The sequence below is a fragment of the Biomphalaria glabrata genome, chromosome 13 (genome assembly GCF_947242115.1).
Source record: "Biomphalaria glabrata chromosome 13, xgBioGlab47.1, whole genome shotgun sequence".
Taxonomy (NCBI): domain Eukaryota; kingdom Metazoa; phylum Mollusca; class Gastropoda; family Planorbidae; genus Biomphalaria; species Biomphalaria glabrata.
Genome location: NC_074723.1, coordinates 16,102,445 through 16,118,490, shown reverse-complemented (window position 1 = coordinate 16,118,490; position 16,046 = coordinate 16,102,445). Strand labels below are relative to the sequence as shown.

Sequence of the window (16,046 nt, the reverse complement as noted above, 5' to 3'; positions counted from 1 at the left end):
AAGTACGCTTGAACTTGGCTTGGCTTGCCTACCCATGAAGGGGGCTCGAGGTTCGACACAGACGAGATTGGACCATAGCGCTCTGAGCATGCTATAGGCATGAAAATAGCGCTATATAAAGGCTATAATTATTATTATTATAAATTATTAAAAGAAAAACATTTGCACTATAAATTGTATGAAGGAGATATTGTCTTTTTAAAACAGTACTCGTAATATTTTTCTTGTTTATTGATTCATGTCGTGTTTATGCCAATGAATAATTGTGCCTAGTAGGCCTATCGAGAATGGTTGTAGGTGAAATAACATGTGAACATTTTTACCAGTCTGACAGAGTGAGTTGATATAAGCTTTAGTTTGTAATTTTAAAATATAGTTGAATTTGTGTTTCTCAATATTGCATTCTAATTGGATGTAAAAAAAATAGTCTCTCATAAATCACCCCAATGTCAATAATACGTAGCATTCTGAACCCTGTTACCTAGATCTCATGTCTGTTTGGGTGATATACAAGTGGAAAAAAAAACTATGATACATAACAAAACACAAATATTGTATTTTTTAGTTTAAGTACTACTGTCTAAAAGTAAAAGTACTATCTGAAGGTCAGAAAACATTGTGTTCAGTCACTTGGCATATTAGTTTCGCTTGGCTGCACTTGCGGTCACATATCTACAACATCTGGCTAGATCATTAGTGTAGTTGATCTGACATGCAACTTTTGTCTAAGCGAGAAGAAATACATTTCTTAATCTACTCTGTGAGAAAAAAAATCTCTTTTGCTAATTCAACATATTGGATAATGGCAAATTGTAATTTTGAATTATTCTTCGGTTTGAGAAACTGGAAAAGTTTGATGAAAAAATGGTACACAAAAACTTCAAAATGTTTACTAATTCTATCCTTGACAGTGTTCTAGCAACATGTTACGGCAAACAAAACAAAACAAAACAAAACAAAACAAAAAACAAAGAAAAATATTAAAAATACTTAAAAAAAAATAAAAAATAATAATACACAGTGTAGTTGTATCTATTTGTTGAGATCAGTCATGTCATTAAGATAAAGCTTGTATTAGATCTAGACCAACAACAATAAATCTGTGCGATTAGAAAAATGTACCAATTGTTCCAGTCTAGCACTACTTCATACTTTTAGCTCTCTCACTACGCTATGATCCAGTTAGAGTGGGGGAGAGGGGAGGGATATCTAGGTGAATGTTACCGTAATCTTTTGGAAATGCATTTATTAAAAAAAAAAAAAGGAACGACCTGACACCGAACCCATGACTTAAGCCTTCTCAAGTTGACATTGTAACCACTCTGCTGATGAGGTGTGCATGAAAATAGAAGATGTATAGTTATCTATTGTTTGTTTTATACTTACTTTAAAGTGGCGACGTATAAAGGGGATTAACTCAGCTTCTACCACCCTTTCAGTCAAGTACAATATCGTTAATGTATTTCTAATGGTTAATTAACTATCTGTTTTTTTTATTTATTTTTCTATTGCCAGGTAAAAGAAATAATTGTCCGAAATTTCAGCTTGATCCGAGCATTAGGTGTGGGAGAAAAAACGTGTACAAACTATTTACCAGCTAGACAGACAGACAAACAGACAGACAAAGTGAGTTGATATAAGCTTTGTAAAAAAAAGCGAAATAGAAGAAACTGCAAAGATATAAAAATGTGCACACGTACGAGGCCAATAATTTCTAAACCTATAGCTATATCTACATCTGAATCTAGATCTGTACACAGCTCAAATCTCATAGTCAAGTATAAAGTGATCAGCATAGGGAAAAGGTGATGGTATAGAAAGTATAGATTGTTGTCACGCTACTAAGTGCAATGGCGCCCTATTTCTTTGCTTCTTGTCCATAAGTGAATCATTGAAATGGTGACACGTGATTGGGCAATTGTTTTATTTGATTCCATTGCAATGTAAACATTTTAATTGTGTTCGAAACATGAATCGAGATGAATTTGTTTTCTGATCGCCTAAAAAAAAGTAAAGTAAACCCTGTGATCTATAGAACAGATGATGTAAAGGTCATATGTTTCTGTGGCCCACGGTTAACGAGGGTGTCATGTGGTCAGCACAATGACCAATCACTCAGAGCACCCAAAGATCCCGAAATTACAATCACAGCCTTCACCAGGATTCGAATCCCCGGGATTTACCGCTCAGCCACCGCGCCGCTGATCTAAAGGCAGCGAGAAATCTTCTCCCAGATACCCCCTACATTACATTGGTCCGCAAAGAGATTTGACTATAGCGCACTGAATACGATATAATCATGAAATTTGCACTGTACAAAATGAAATTTTAGTCGATTTATCATTTTATAAATTACAAGCGTTACGTCTAAAAAGAAGATAATTATGTTTTACGCGTATCCATATGTTCAACTAGTTGTGCTTATCAGTTAGAGACTTATCTCTGCTTTGTCATTGATTTCCCTGATTCAGACAACTCGTTAAATGTTCTAAAGACAGTAGGGAAGAAGGAGGAGCACTTGTACGAATTTGTCCTAACATATGGATCATTAAATTTTTGAATAGATTTGTGTTTTTCTAAGTATTCTATCAATTTGTGTTTTCGTATTTTCTAAGTTCTGTGTCAGGAGAAGGGGTGTATAAGATACGTATGTGTTTGTTTTATTTTTGTTGTGAGATTATTTTTTTCTTTTGAGGACGTGTGTTACTCGAATAGATCGTTAGCGTGCTGGTCTGATTCTGGTTAGTAGTAGGTATGAAAAGCATACAGTATATACCTATGTTTTTTCAATTCAAGTTAGAGCTTTATGGAACCTGGAAACTGGGTGGAGTGGGTGCAGTGACTGATCTCATACATGTATGTGATGATTTTCCTTGAAATTTAACAATTCATGTTTATCGCTTAGAAAAGAATTACTAGTTCGTTGGAAACCCTAGTTTGAGTATTATAAGTTTTTAAGTTTAAACAAAAATTTGACTAGAGAGCTAGATCTAGGTCTAGATCCAACATTGGTTTTAAAAGAACTATCGCGTTATTTAAAGGACCATATATCTATATTTCAAGAAGTTGTTTGTCAATGTAATGTCTAGATGTACAGAGCTATTGTGGTATGATTAATAAATGAATAGCCACAAGAGACATGGAGACCACCCAGTGTCCTGAGCTTAATGGTACATAACATTTTCATAACTTTTCTTTGTTAAGTTTGACGAGTTGTCAGCAACAGTGTGTTTTTCAAGTTCGTTGATTTGTAAATTGTAGCACCATACTGCTAGTAGACAACTAAAGCTCTGTATGCGTATTATATTTCAACGTGTAAAACTTGAGATAACTTGAATAACTTCTTGGTGAGCAAAACTATATGTCACCACCTCAAAGTTGGTGCCATAGAGTAGAAACCCTAATTCTGTATTGTGTATGTTAATTCCATATTGTGAATCTTATTCACAACCCATGTAGCACTAAGGTGAACACTTTTGACCTTAGGTGAACCAGAGAGTTAAAGGCAGTCAGTCCACATAGAGATCTTGTAGCAAGCACTTGTATTGAGTCACTTAAGATATAAGCAGTAGAGTTAGATGTTTAAAGTAGTTGGTTATAGAATAAGTACTAAGTTGTGATATTCGTATATTACTGTTGGATTAATACTGACCACTCCTGGGTCGAATTGTATGGTGTATTCACTATGTGGTGTTATATTAAACTTATTGTGTCTGCTACACCCAGCGTCATTTCATTATTCAGTGATTTGTAACAAGAACCCAATGTCACCACCACGCCTACATTGATAACCACAGCCACATTCATAACATATAAAATAACACGGTGGCATTTTTGGTGTCAGAAGTGTCAGCAAACAGCAATTATAGTGTCAGAAGTGTCAGCAAACGATATTTTATGATGTCAGAAGTCAGAACTGCTAACTTAAAGGATTTATGAGCACCAGAGGAACAAGTCAAGAATTTTTTTTCTATTGCTGTCAGAAGTATTTTAATACTACAGTTACTTACAGTAACATTTATACGGATATTTTTAAGTTGGCAAGTGAACTATTTAGTAAACACAGGAAAAAGTAACTCTAAAATATTTTTTTACACAAATCATGATGCCACTCAACGAGCAAGAAAGCTAAAACCTGATTATTACAGACTCTACTATTTTTCTCATTTGGTCGTTCAGCGACACATTCAACATTATAGAGATGACCTAGATCTACATTTATTGAGACCAACACACAATTTTTCTAGTGAGATTCACGTGATCCAAGAGTGACATTATTATTATCTTCAGCTAGTCTAACACTCTAACAGAAAACAGAGCTGAAATTGAAAGTTAACGGTGCCTACTATTTTAACTTGTACTTCAAGATTGAACTTTACATGAATTGCAACTAATCCAGAATTTATTAAATTTTTTTGACTACACACTTGGTATCTAGAGCTACTACTACATGTCATGTTGACCTGCCATGACACAGTTACCATTAGCAAGCTATTTTTTCATCTGTGATGAAATGAACAATTTGAACTGTTCCTGTCTGAGCTGTATTTTCAACTTTTCCAGTTGACTACTGTCCTAAGTGTCATTTATCTGGAAGCCTGATTTATGTGGTTGTACTTTTTTTTACACCAGTTGAGATAGCTTTAGGAGCACAGCATTGTTCAAAGTTACTTTTTAACATCCTAAGCGAAAGAGATCAAACATTATATGCTGAGACAACCTGGATACTACAGCCTGTGTGGGTGAAACTAGACAACCGTGATACTACAACCGGTGTGGGTGAAAATCTAGTACTACAAGTCATTCAAGTCATCGTTTGAAGACAGCTGATATATGGTCAGTCGAAGTAGCTGACATATTCAAGAATCATCTACATCGAGTGCTCGTCATAATTCTAATGACACACTCATATTGTCGCTGTCTAACAGCACATTTAATAAGAGAGCGCCCTCACTCTTAGACCTCTCTTGTCGTCACTACTTATGGTCATTTTTAGTTATTTGTATTTGTTTCAGCAACTGTACATTACCTATCAAGCACATGAATTATTTATTGGATTACTTATGAACTGTAACATTGTACTGTGGATTTAACAAGTGGATTACTTATGAGCTGTACCATTGTACTGTGAATTTAACAAGTGGATTACTTATGAACTGTACCATTGTGCTGTGGATTTAGCAAGTGAATTACTTATGAACTGTACCGTTGTGCTGCGGATTTAGCAAGTGGATTACTTATGAACTGTACTGTGGACATATTTTATGTGGAGCATCACCGGAACTTTATGTACAAGTCAAGCATCAAGTGAATATTTAAGGGAAGTAACTTTAATTACCCTTAATATTATCAGTATTGATTAGTTCTCTTGAACTACACCACAATTTTTTTTCATTGTTTACATTTGTATTTATATATACATTTGACTTTAGGGACTAAATTTAATTATCTATTGAGTCTGAGCATTTATATTTTTTTCAAGTAAGCATCCAGGTATTGGTAGGGACTCTTTAGATAAAGTAAATACTTGATCGTATAGCTGTATTAGTCAAGTTTGTATTTCGTTAAGTATCTATCATATTGTTAAACTCTTGTATTGATATTGTCTTGTTTACATCTGTTGAATTTTCTTTTGCGTCATAGTTATTTCTCATTGTAATTCTTTTGTCTACTATTTCTACTATCTTGTAATGTCTCTTTAAAGCAGACTGTTTAGTATCTATAGTGTATTTATGTTTGTCTAATTACTTATTAATATATATATTTATTTTACTTCTTATTTCAACCTATTTTTTATTATTATCAACACTACACTACACACTTGATACACTATGGGATATATTTTGATTTGAGATTGTGACAAGATTGATTGTATATAATATATACTTTGAGCACATTGAACTATTTTGATACTATTGATACATTGATCACTATTTATCAGACTAATAAGGCTCACATAATTGTGAATTACTTGTTGCAATAAACTTTTACATTGCAAGGGGAGATACTAGAAATACATAATCATATAATTGATCAGTAAAGTATTACATTACGAACTAGACAAAGTACCAAGAATAACTTAAGATACCTCATAACCTCAATTGTTTCGCACAAAATATATATCTACTATTACCTGCAATTACTATTTGAGCTATAATAATTATTTATCGTACAATATTCATTTACAACTACCTAGTGTACACATATCTATTAATTAACTATATTACTAATTTGAATCTTTGAAAATGGCTGAGTATGAAAAACTAATAGAGATAGTGGATAAACTAAAGTTAAAAGAAGATGATAGAGCTGCATTCATTAAAATTGAAATAGATAGAATTAGAGTAGAAAAAGACAAGCAACGGGAAGAGAGGCTACATGAAAGAAGACTGAGAGAGAAAGAACAAGAAAACGTAGAGAAAGAAAAAGAACGCCAGCATGAAATAAAATTAAAAGAACATGAAGAAAAAATGGCCAAGCTAGCAAAAGAAAATAAAGACAATTCAGCAAGTCAAACTTCATCTCATCATCAGTATCATAGCAAATTTAGGAACTTTGACCCAAAAGAAGACACATTGGAAAATTTCATTATTCAATTTGAATACATCTGTCAAACAGCAAATATGAATAGTGCACAAATGGCTCAACAACTTCTAGCTAACCTAAGAGGTGAACCACTAAACATCATCGACACACTAACTATGGAGCAAAGAAAAGACTACAACACAGTAAAACAAAGACTAATTGAACATTTTGGCAAAACGGAGGAGCACTATCGAAAACTTTTTAGGGAAATAAAACTAGCCAAGAATGCAGATTTAAAAAGAACAATACATGACATGCGCCAGAACATGACAAAGTGGCTACAACTCGCAAACTGCAACTTAGATGACCCCAAACAGATCTTAGATTTTTTTCTCATTGAAAACGTGTTAATAAATGTTACAGATGCAGCATTCTCATTCCTGAAGGAGAGAAAAATAAAAAATGAAGCTGAATTGATATCAAACTTAACAACATACAAGGACTCCCACCCAAACATCACCATTGACAAAAGGGAATTATACAATGTAGCTGCAACAGTGACAGAAAACCATCCAAGAACTACAAATAAATTTAAATATGCCAAGAGCATACAATGTTTTTTCTGTGGCATATTGGGTCACACCAAAGCAGAGTGCAGAAAGAGAATGGCATCAGAAAAACAACAACATGTAAATAGAAACCATAGATATGGAAGAGATAACAGAACTTTCCAGAGCTTCAGTCCTAACTATAATAGATCCTATCAACAACAATATAACAGAAGAACATGGCAAAGCTACAGTCCAACTAACAGTAGATCACATCAAACAAACAGAAGATGGCAAAACAACAGAATGTCTAGAAGAGATCAATTTCAAGATAGACAACATACTTACCACAATAACAATCATACCAGACAAAATATAGCAGCTGTAGCAACTGAAACACCAATAGAATATGAAACAGCAGCATATATACAGACAAAGGTAGCCAAATTAAAAGTGTATCCTGCCTATGTGGATGGCATTAAGGTATATGCATTACGTGACAGCGGCTGCACCTCAATCATTGTAAAGAAATCACTAGTAAAACCTGAACAGATACTAGAAGACAAGGTCACACTGACTTATGCAAATAAAGACTTATGGGAAGTATGTGAAACAGCATTAGTTTTCATTGAATCACCATGGTTCACTGGTCAATACAAAGCCATAGTAATGAACAACCCAGCTGAAGAACTAATTATAGGGAACATAGAGAATATAGTTGAACTATCAGAAGAAGCCTTAGTAAAATGGGCTAATAGTGTAAATCAAGAAAATATAGAAGTAGCTGCAGTAACAACAAGAGCTCAAGCTAAATTAGATAAGGAAAGCAGAAACACTGACACAAGTGAAGTGACCAGTGAAAGAAATAAAGGCAAACAGTATATTTCAAACAAAGATACTGTACATATAGAGTGTCAAACGGAGAACACATCAAAAATAAAAAATGACAAGAAAGACAAATCTTTTATGGCCATAATTCCAAACATGAATGTCAACAAAGATGAATTAATTGAGATGCAGCAAAATGATCCAACAATTTCGAACATATGCAAGAATTTATGCAACAGAACTGAAGGACCATACAGCAAAATAAATGGAGTAGCTATAAAGCATAAGAAAATAAGAAATGGAAATGAAGTGCTACAAATAGTAATACCTCAGCAATTGAGAAAAAGCATCATTGAAACATGTCATGACAGTCCCTTGGCTGGACATATGGCTTACACAAGAACACTAGAAAAAATAAGACACAACTGTTTCTGGCCTAAGATGGAGCAAGAAGTGAAGGCATATACTAAGAGTTGTGTACAGTGCATAAGAAGAAATCCAATCACAGGGAAACACAAAGCACCTCTACAAGAAACAGATACAGTAGAGACACCATTCGAAAAACTAGCCATGGATATAGCTGAACTTCCAACTGTAACAGCTAAAGGAAATAGATACATATTATCATTCATGGATTTTGCCACACGCTGGCCTGAAGCTTTCCCATTAAAACACATTGATGCAAGTACGATATGTCAGACGTTATTACTATTATTTACCATGATAGGCTTTCCTAGAACCATTGTCAGTGATAACGGAACTCAGTTTAAAGCGGCCCTAACAGCTGCATTCACAAAGTTAACAGAAGTCAATCAAGTCTTTAGTACAGTTTACCATGCACAAGCGAACAGTATTGTAGAACGTTGGAATAAATCTATGAAGATTATGTTGGACAAAGTATGTATGGAAAACCCAAACAACTGGGATGAGATGCTACCATATATATTGTTTGCGTACCGTGAAGCCAAGAACGAATCAACAGGTTTCTCTCCATATGAATTAGTACATAACAGAAAAATGAGAGGACCATTACATTTATGGAAACAAAACATGCTTGAGATTAAAGAAGAAGATTTCCCACTTATAGTGAAGAACAAAAATCAGTTAACATATGCGGTCAAAACGGCACAAGAGAATATTAAAAGAAGCACAAAGAAACACAGAGACATTAAAAACAAAAATAGAGTGTTAAGAGAATTTGAAGAAGGAGATACAGTTTACGTAAAAATGCGAGATGAGGAAGAATTTTATGATGGTCCATATACTATTGAAAAGAAAGTAGGAAACGTAACATATGAAGTTGAGATGAATGGAATAGTGAGGAAATTACATGTCAACAAACTGAAAGGTAGCCCCAGAAGAGAACATGCTATGGTAGTACAAGGCAATGATGCGGAAGAATGTGAGATATTTGAAGATGAGACAGATAGCGAACTAAATTTTTTTCTTCATGCCTGTGCTGTATCACAACATATTGAAACACCAGCAGCAAATGAAGAGCAAGTAGAAAATGTATTGAGAGAGTACAAGGATGTGATTACAAATCAACTAGGGAGGACAAGCATAATTCAGCATAAAATCAGATTGAAAGACTATTCTGCAATAAAGAAAAAAAACTATACAATACCAACAGCATACTGTGACAAAGTTAAAGAAGAATTAAATAAGTTACTGAAGGATGGAACAATCAGAAGGGTAGATGAACAAAGTGAATATGTGTCCCCAATAGTAATAGTCAAAAAGAAAGATAACACTCTACGTGTGTGCTGTGATTTTAGAGAATTGAATAGCAAAACAGTGATTGATGCAGAACCACTACCTCTACCAGAACAGTTGATAGAAAAAATAGGAAGCTCAGAAATATTTACCACTTGTGATTTGAACCGTGGGTTCTGGCAAATAGAGATGGAGGAGAGATCCAAAAAGTTTGCCGCGTTCAGCTGCAATTTGCCAGGTCTAGTAGGAGTGTACCAATGGAATGTGATGCCATTTGGCTTGGTGAACAGTACGGCAACATTCCAAAAATGTATGGCCAAGTTGCTGGAGGGAATAGAAGATGTAGTTTTCTACGTGGATGATATCTGCATATTTTCAAAAACTTGGGAAAATCACATTAAAACTCTCAAACAAGTATTAAATAGGCTGAGGGAGAACAAGTTGACTATAGCCCCTGATAAACTACATATAGGGAAAACTAAAATAGAATTTTTAGGCTATGAAATAGGAAACAAACAAATAAGGCCTACTAGAAGCAACCTAAATAAAATAATGCAAGTTAAACCACCAGAAACTAAAAAAGACATTCAAGCCATTATAGGATTATTTAATTTTTACAAGAAATTTATTAGTAACTATACACAATTAATATCTCCTCTTTATGACTTATTAAAAGTAAAGAACAGCAACAAGGACACATATAAGAAAATAATTGCAGCTTCTAAAGAATGTAGAGAAGCAGTAGATAAACTCAAAGAAATATTTAATGATGATAAGAGATTACATATACCCAGTAAAGATAAAGTATTTGAATTATACACAGATGCATCTGACACTGCCATAGGAGCATGTCTTATGCAGAGAGATGATAAGAATAATCTGGTCCCCATAGAATATCTTAGTAGAAGATTATCCAGGGCAGAAACAAGATACAGCACCATAGAAAAAGAATGTTTAGCCATAGTGTGGTGTACACTGCGACTAAAAAGACATCTGTTAGGCAGATTTTTCCTAATATTTACAGATCATAAACCATTAACCACTCTAAATGTTAAAGCAAATACTAATAGTAGAATTACAAGATGGACCATGATCCTAGCTGATTTCCATTTTGAAATAAAACAAATAAAAGGGAAAGATAATGTTATTGCTGATTTTATGTCCAGATATATTCAAGATAATCAGAATGACTTAGATAATGATCTATGTCATGTTAGTCAAAACTTGTATTGCTAAATGTCAAAGATTTAAGATTCACACCTTAAAGTAAAAAATTATTTTTACAACCAGCTATGATGTCGTGTTGTAAACATTGAGCATTATTTTGTAAACATTGAGTACTATTTTTAAACATTGAACTAGAACTAAGACTTCATTTTTTTAAAAAACTCTATTTGTAAACAAACTTTGGAATTTGATTACTACATTGTAACCAACAATTTTTTTTCCACATTCTTTTGTCAACAAGAATAACATTTTTGTACTCAACAATGTAAACAAACATTGAATTTTTTCCCAACTTATTCAGTACCTTGCTTAATTTTTTCCATGCAATGTAAACATTATTTTTTCTCATTGTATTGAGAACAACTTTGACAAATTTTTTTTTCTACAGCTATTGTAAACAAGATTGGAATTTTTTTACTATGTCATTTATCACAATTATATAACTTAGTCACATTTTTCAATACTATTGAAAAAAGGAGATTGATTCATAATGTAACTTATTTATTCAATGTCAATTAGTGTAATTAAATATTGACATACACTTTATTTTTTGAAAACATTTTTGTCAAACTATTCTTATGGACTATATTTTTTGTAACAATCATTGATGTAAACAAGAAGATTGTTGTACAAACTTTTTGATATTTCAAGTGCTGAAAGAGACACTTGATATTATTCTTTTAAATTGGACTTACACATTTTTTCATAACAGATTAAAATGAATACAACTAAACTAGTAGGATGTTATGCTTGTATATATATGCTTGAACAAATTAATGTAAACTCAAAGATTGTATCACAACTGACACATTTTCTCAGTTAAATTTTTTTTGACAAAAGAGTTTTTTGAACTTTGTACACAATAATTATTTGATAAACAATGTAACATTAAACTTTTGCCATTACTAGCTACAAATTGTTTGAACTGTCATATGGAGAAATACTTAATTGAAACATAAGGTGCATGCAACAAGCACTATGAAAGATATTTATTTTGATTTGATGTTCATACTTTTGAGCAAATATTTTGATACTTGAATTATACATATTTACTTGTGTAATATTAATGCACAACAATTTTTTTTATGGAGATGTCAAACCTCATATTGAAGTAAACAGATACATTGAATTTGTAACAATGATCATTAATCAATTTGATCTTGAATTTTGACACATATATTTTAAATTTTTCTATACTTATCACTTACATATTGAGACTTACTTGTAACATTTTCTACATGATTTGTACATATTGTACTATTGGTGTTAAAAAAAAAAACAACCAGACTTCTAACATTTCTATAGTGTCAAAGATTTTTTTATAAATAGATATTGTGAATAAAAACTTGTATTAATTTTTCACATTGTGACATAGGAGATTGTCATTGAAATTTTCGTCACACTTTGCACATATTATTATGAAAAGACTTGTAAATATTGAACACATTTGAACATTGATGTATATATTAGAACCACATGTAAAGAATTATTTGGGATGTTAAGTATTTGACTCAGAGAATTATTTGAATTGCCTTACAAGAATATGATGAATTAGAGAATTTTGCCCTTGTATGAATTTTTTTGATTCAGCAAATATTTTGTGTAACACTGTCATATTATATATTTTATTGCAAGTTTGTAGTTCTATTTGAACTCTGCAATTGTACATTTCATAGACCCCAAGAATTCCAATTGATCCTACTTAGGATAATTATGTCGTCAAGCTGAAAAAAAATTTCTTCAAAATTTTTTTCAAAAGGGGGGTGATAGGTAATGTCACCACCTCAAAGTTGGTGCCATAGAGTAGAAACCCTAATTCTGTATTGTGTATGTTAATTCCATATTGTGAATCTTATTCACAACCCATGTAGCACTAAGGTGAACACTTTTGACCTTAGGTGAACCAGAGAGTTAAAGGCAGTCAGTCCACATAGAGATCTTGTAGCAAGCACTTGTATTGAGTCACTTAAGATATAAGCAGTAGAGTTAGATGTTTAAAGTAGTTGGTTATAGAATAAGTACTAAGTTGTGATATTCGTATATTACTGTTGGATTAATACTGACCACTCCTGGGTCGAATTGTATGGTGTATTCACTATGTGGTGTTATATTAAACTTATTGTGTCTGCTACACCCAGCGTCATTTCATTATTCAGTGATTTGTAACAAGAACCCAATGTCACCACCACGCCTACATTGATAACCACAGCCACATTCATAACATATAAAATAACACGGTGGCACTATATATATGACTTTTATAACAATATAGACAAACACAAAAAAGTGTAGTAAAATTTAGTAATAATATAAAATGTTATTTTAAACAAATATAACCCATTACAAAAACACGTTTTTTTCACTACGAGTTCTGAAGTCTTCTGGCCTATCCAAAGACAGCTTACGACAATGCCGCTTCTTTTGCCTCATTCACACTGCATAGCCACCAACCAATCGTTAACTTCTTCTCACCGTCACCATAGAAACACACAAACACATACACTCTTTAGAACACAGTGTAACACGCTTATCAGTGCAACAGACAGACACTCGTACTGCTCAACTTGGCATCTAGCATCACTTCACTCCCTTTTTCTCAGTGACTAGATCTAAATCTATCGACCTATTTATGTTTCGAAACGTCCTAACAGAATAACTTACTAAAGGGCATACAACTTCGGCATCGTCTCAAGGAGCCGTAACTCAGTAAGATGGATGTGATTTAATGACCATGTACTGGATGGGATGAGGCGTGGTAAATGAGGGATAAAGCGCATGGCTACATGAAAAGGGAGGTCTCGTGTTCCAATCTTGTTGAAGACTGGGGGTTATGATTTAGGTATTATTGAGGCTTCCCTGAGTCCACCTAACTCTAATGGGTAACCGACATAGGTTGCGATTGGTCGTTGCGCTGGCCACATCACATCCTCGTTTACCATCGCTATTGAAACCTTTCTATCACCTGCTCTATAGATCTCAAGGTCGGATATTTTTTTAAGGCTGATTGGAAATTTCGTACAGAGGGTTAGCCAACGGGGCTATCTCTCATCCTTCCATTTGGTCAATATTCTCAGGGGCCTTAGGCCCAGTGCCATATAAACAATGTAGCGAAGGGTTTCATTCCACCAGGGCCCATGATTAATAGGGCACCTTTGGTGTGCGTTGAAAATGTTCAATAAGACGCAGATCTATAAGCATTGAATGTCAGGACACTATGACACACACATTGGAATGTCATGTGATACATAAACTACTAATAAATGTATCAAGAACCAGAAAACACAAACATAAATTATATATTTATAAAAACAAAAAAAAAATTTTACAAATGCAAAATAAGTATAAAATAATTAGTCGACCGCTTTTTTTCAGGGTCGGCATTAGGTCACTGCAACCTATGCAACCGCAGTGGGCCCTTTACTTTCATAGGACCCGCGCTCGTTCTAGGTGTATAAATTATTATATTAAACCATTTTATAACTTATAACAGATTTCCCGCGGCCTCCTGTCGATTTACCAGGAGCTCCTGGAAATCTCCTGAAATTGCATAATATACGAAAAAGTTCTGGAAATATCCGGAGATTATTAAAATCTTTTGAAAACGCATACAAATCTCCTGAAATATAAAGACAAAAAATGTCATTTTGGGTCGTCATTCAAAATGGAAAACACGAATCCTACGCGAGATAAAAAAAAAGTCATTATCAAGTAATTGTGGCTTCTCGCACCTCAAACTAATAATACATTACTTGAGGTCAACAATTCTCATAGATAGAATGAAACATTTGGTAATTCTTGCTATTGAGGGTGATCTATGTAGTATACAGAAATTGTATGATATACTGTATGACTTCGCTACACGCAAGGCTCGTAAAGTAATTCTGTGCGTAGCAAAAAAATGAATAAAATGCAAAGACGAGTATATTTTATAATACAAACTCTTAATTTTCACTTATTATCCGTATCCCAACCCAAACTGGGTCCCTCGAAATCCGTTTCGCATTGAGTCCCACAATGGTCAAGTCCGGCCCTGCTATTTAGTGACGGATGAATGCTACTTGTTCTCCCACCCCCCACCCCTTTCTTTTTCGCCTCAAAAATTACGTGGGGTAATCTAGTCCATCCGACTTGCAGAAATAAAAGAGTGATATTTCCATTACTGTCTATACCAACTGTTGTACCATGAAGAGAATTATATATATGGAAGATTATGCTGTTTATGGCTAAGATATGTCATGCATTAATTCCTAGTACATTCTAAGTAAATCGTTTAATATTTTGTTTAAAAATTGGTGTTTTAATTTTGTAAATGAAAAAAAAGGCTGCCATAATTTTCAAAGATTATACTTATCCGAGCACCCAATTAAAGAAAGATATAAAATATGGTCATAATCGGATTTTGAATATTTTTCTAGTTTGTGACAGACGGACAGGCTACCCAAAAACTAACAGCGACTTCTCTGTAACCGCTAATAGGATAGTGCATAACATTTGCAGGAAGTAATAGTAATGTATTTAAAATGTGTATTTTTTTGTTAGTCATGATAATGGATACAAAATAATGTTTCACTGCTGACGCTTGACTTAATGTGCATGACTAATGAGTTTCAGTGTTGCAACAGTTGTAGACCTTTGTTGAGCCAGGCTATCAGCAACTGTTACACACATTTGTTGAACAAGAATATGAGCAATACTTTTAGATCTCTGATATCTTCATTATTAATCTGACCTTTTTTTGAAGGTATTTGGTCATAACCCTTGACTTCAATCAACGACTTAAACGATGCTTATTGTAATATTCTTCCAGTAATTAAAAAACAAACGTAATTTTAATGAAAGAGAATGGACATTTACCTTTTTATCCTTTATGAAGATATAAGTCCAAATTATTTATAACTGAACTCCGTTTCTGAAATTCCTTTAGTCGTTTTTAGAAATATATATTTTATTTTTACAATTTTAAAGCCACAATTGGAATTGAGCTCCAAGATAAAGATACAGACAGGCCAATATGTTGTTTTTCGGAGCAGGAGGGAGGGATAACCTTTATAACAACACCATCCACATGTTTAAATTCCTTGACCGAATAGATGAGATCATTTGATACACATTGGACACCATGTGCTCCATTCTAAAATAAACTAGTTTGGTTAGGGTTTTACAATGAGTACTGTTGTATTGTAAACCAGTATTATATTAAAG

The 16,046-nt window shown here is 33.4% G+C and overlaps 2 protein-coding genes across 4 annotated transcripts in view; one reads left to right on the top strand and one right to left on the bottom strand.

The window, feature by feature from the left end:
• Positions 1-16,046, bottom strand: part of LOC106074412 (uncharacterized) — a 305,001-nt gene that overhangs the window by 85,922 nt on the left and 203,033 nt on the right. The gene's annotated exons all lie outside the window — the stretch shown is intronic.
• LOC129922427 (uncharacterized) lies at positions 8,058-10,853 on the top strand. Its single transcript, XM_056008430.1, has one exon. The coding sequence runs from the start codon at positions 8,058-8,060 to the stop codon at positions 10,851-10,853; it is 2,796 nt and encodes a 931-aa protein (XP_055864405.1).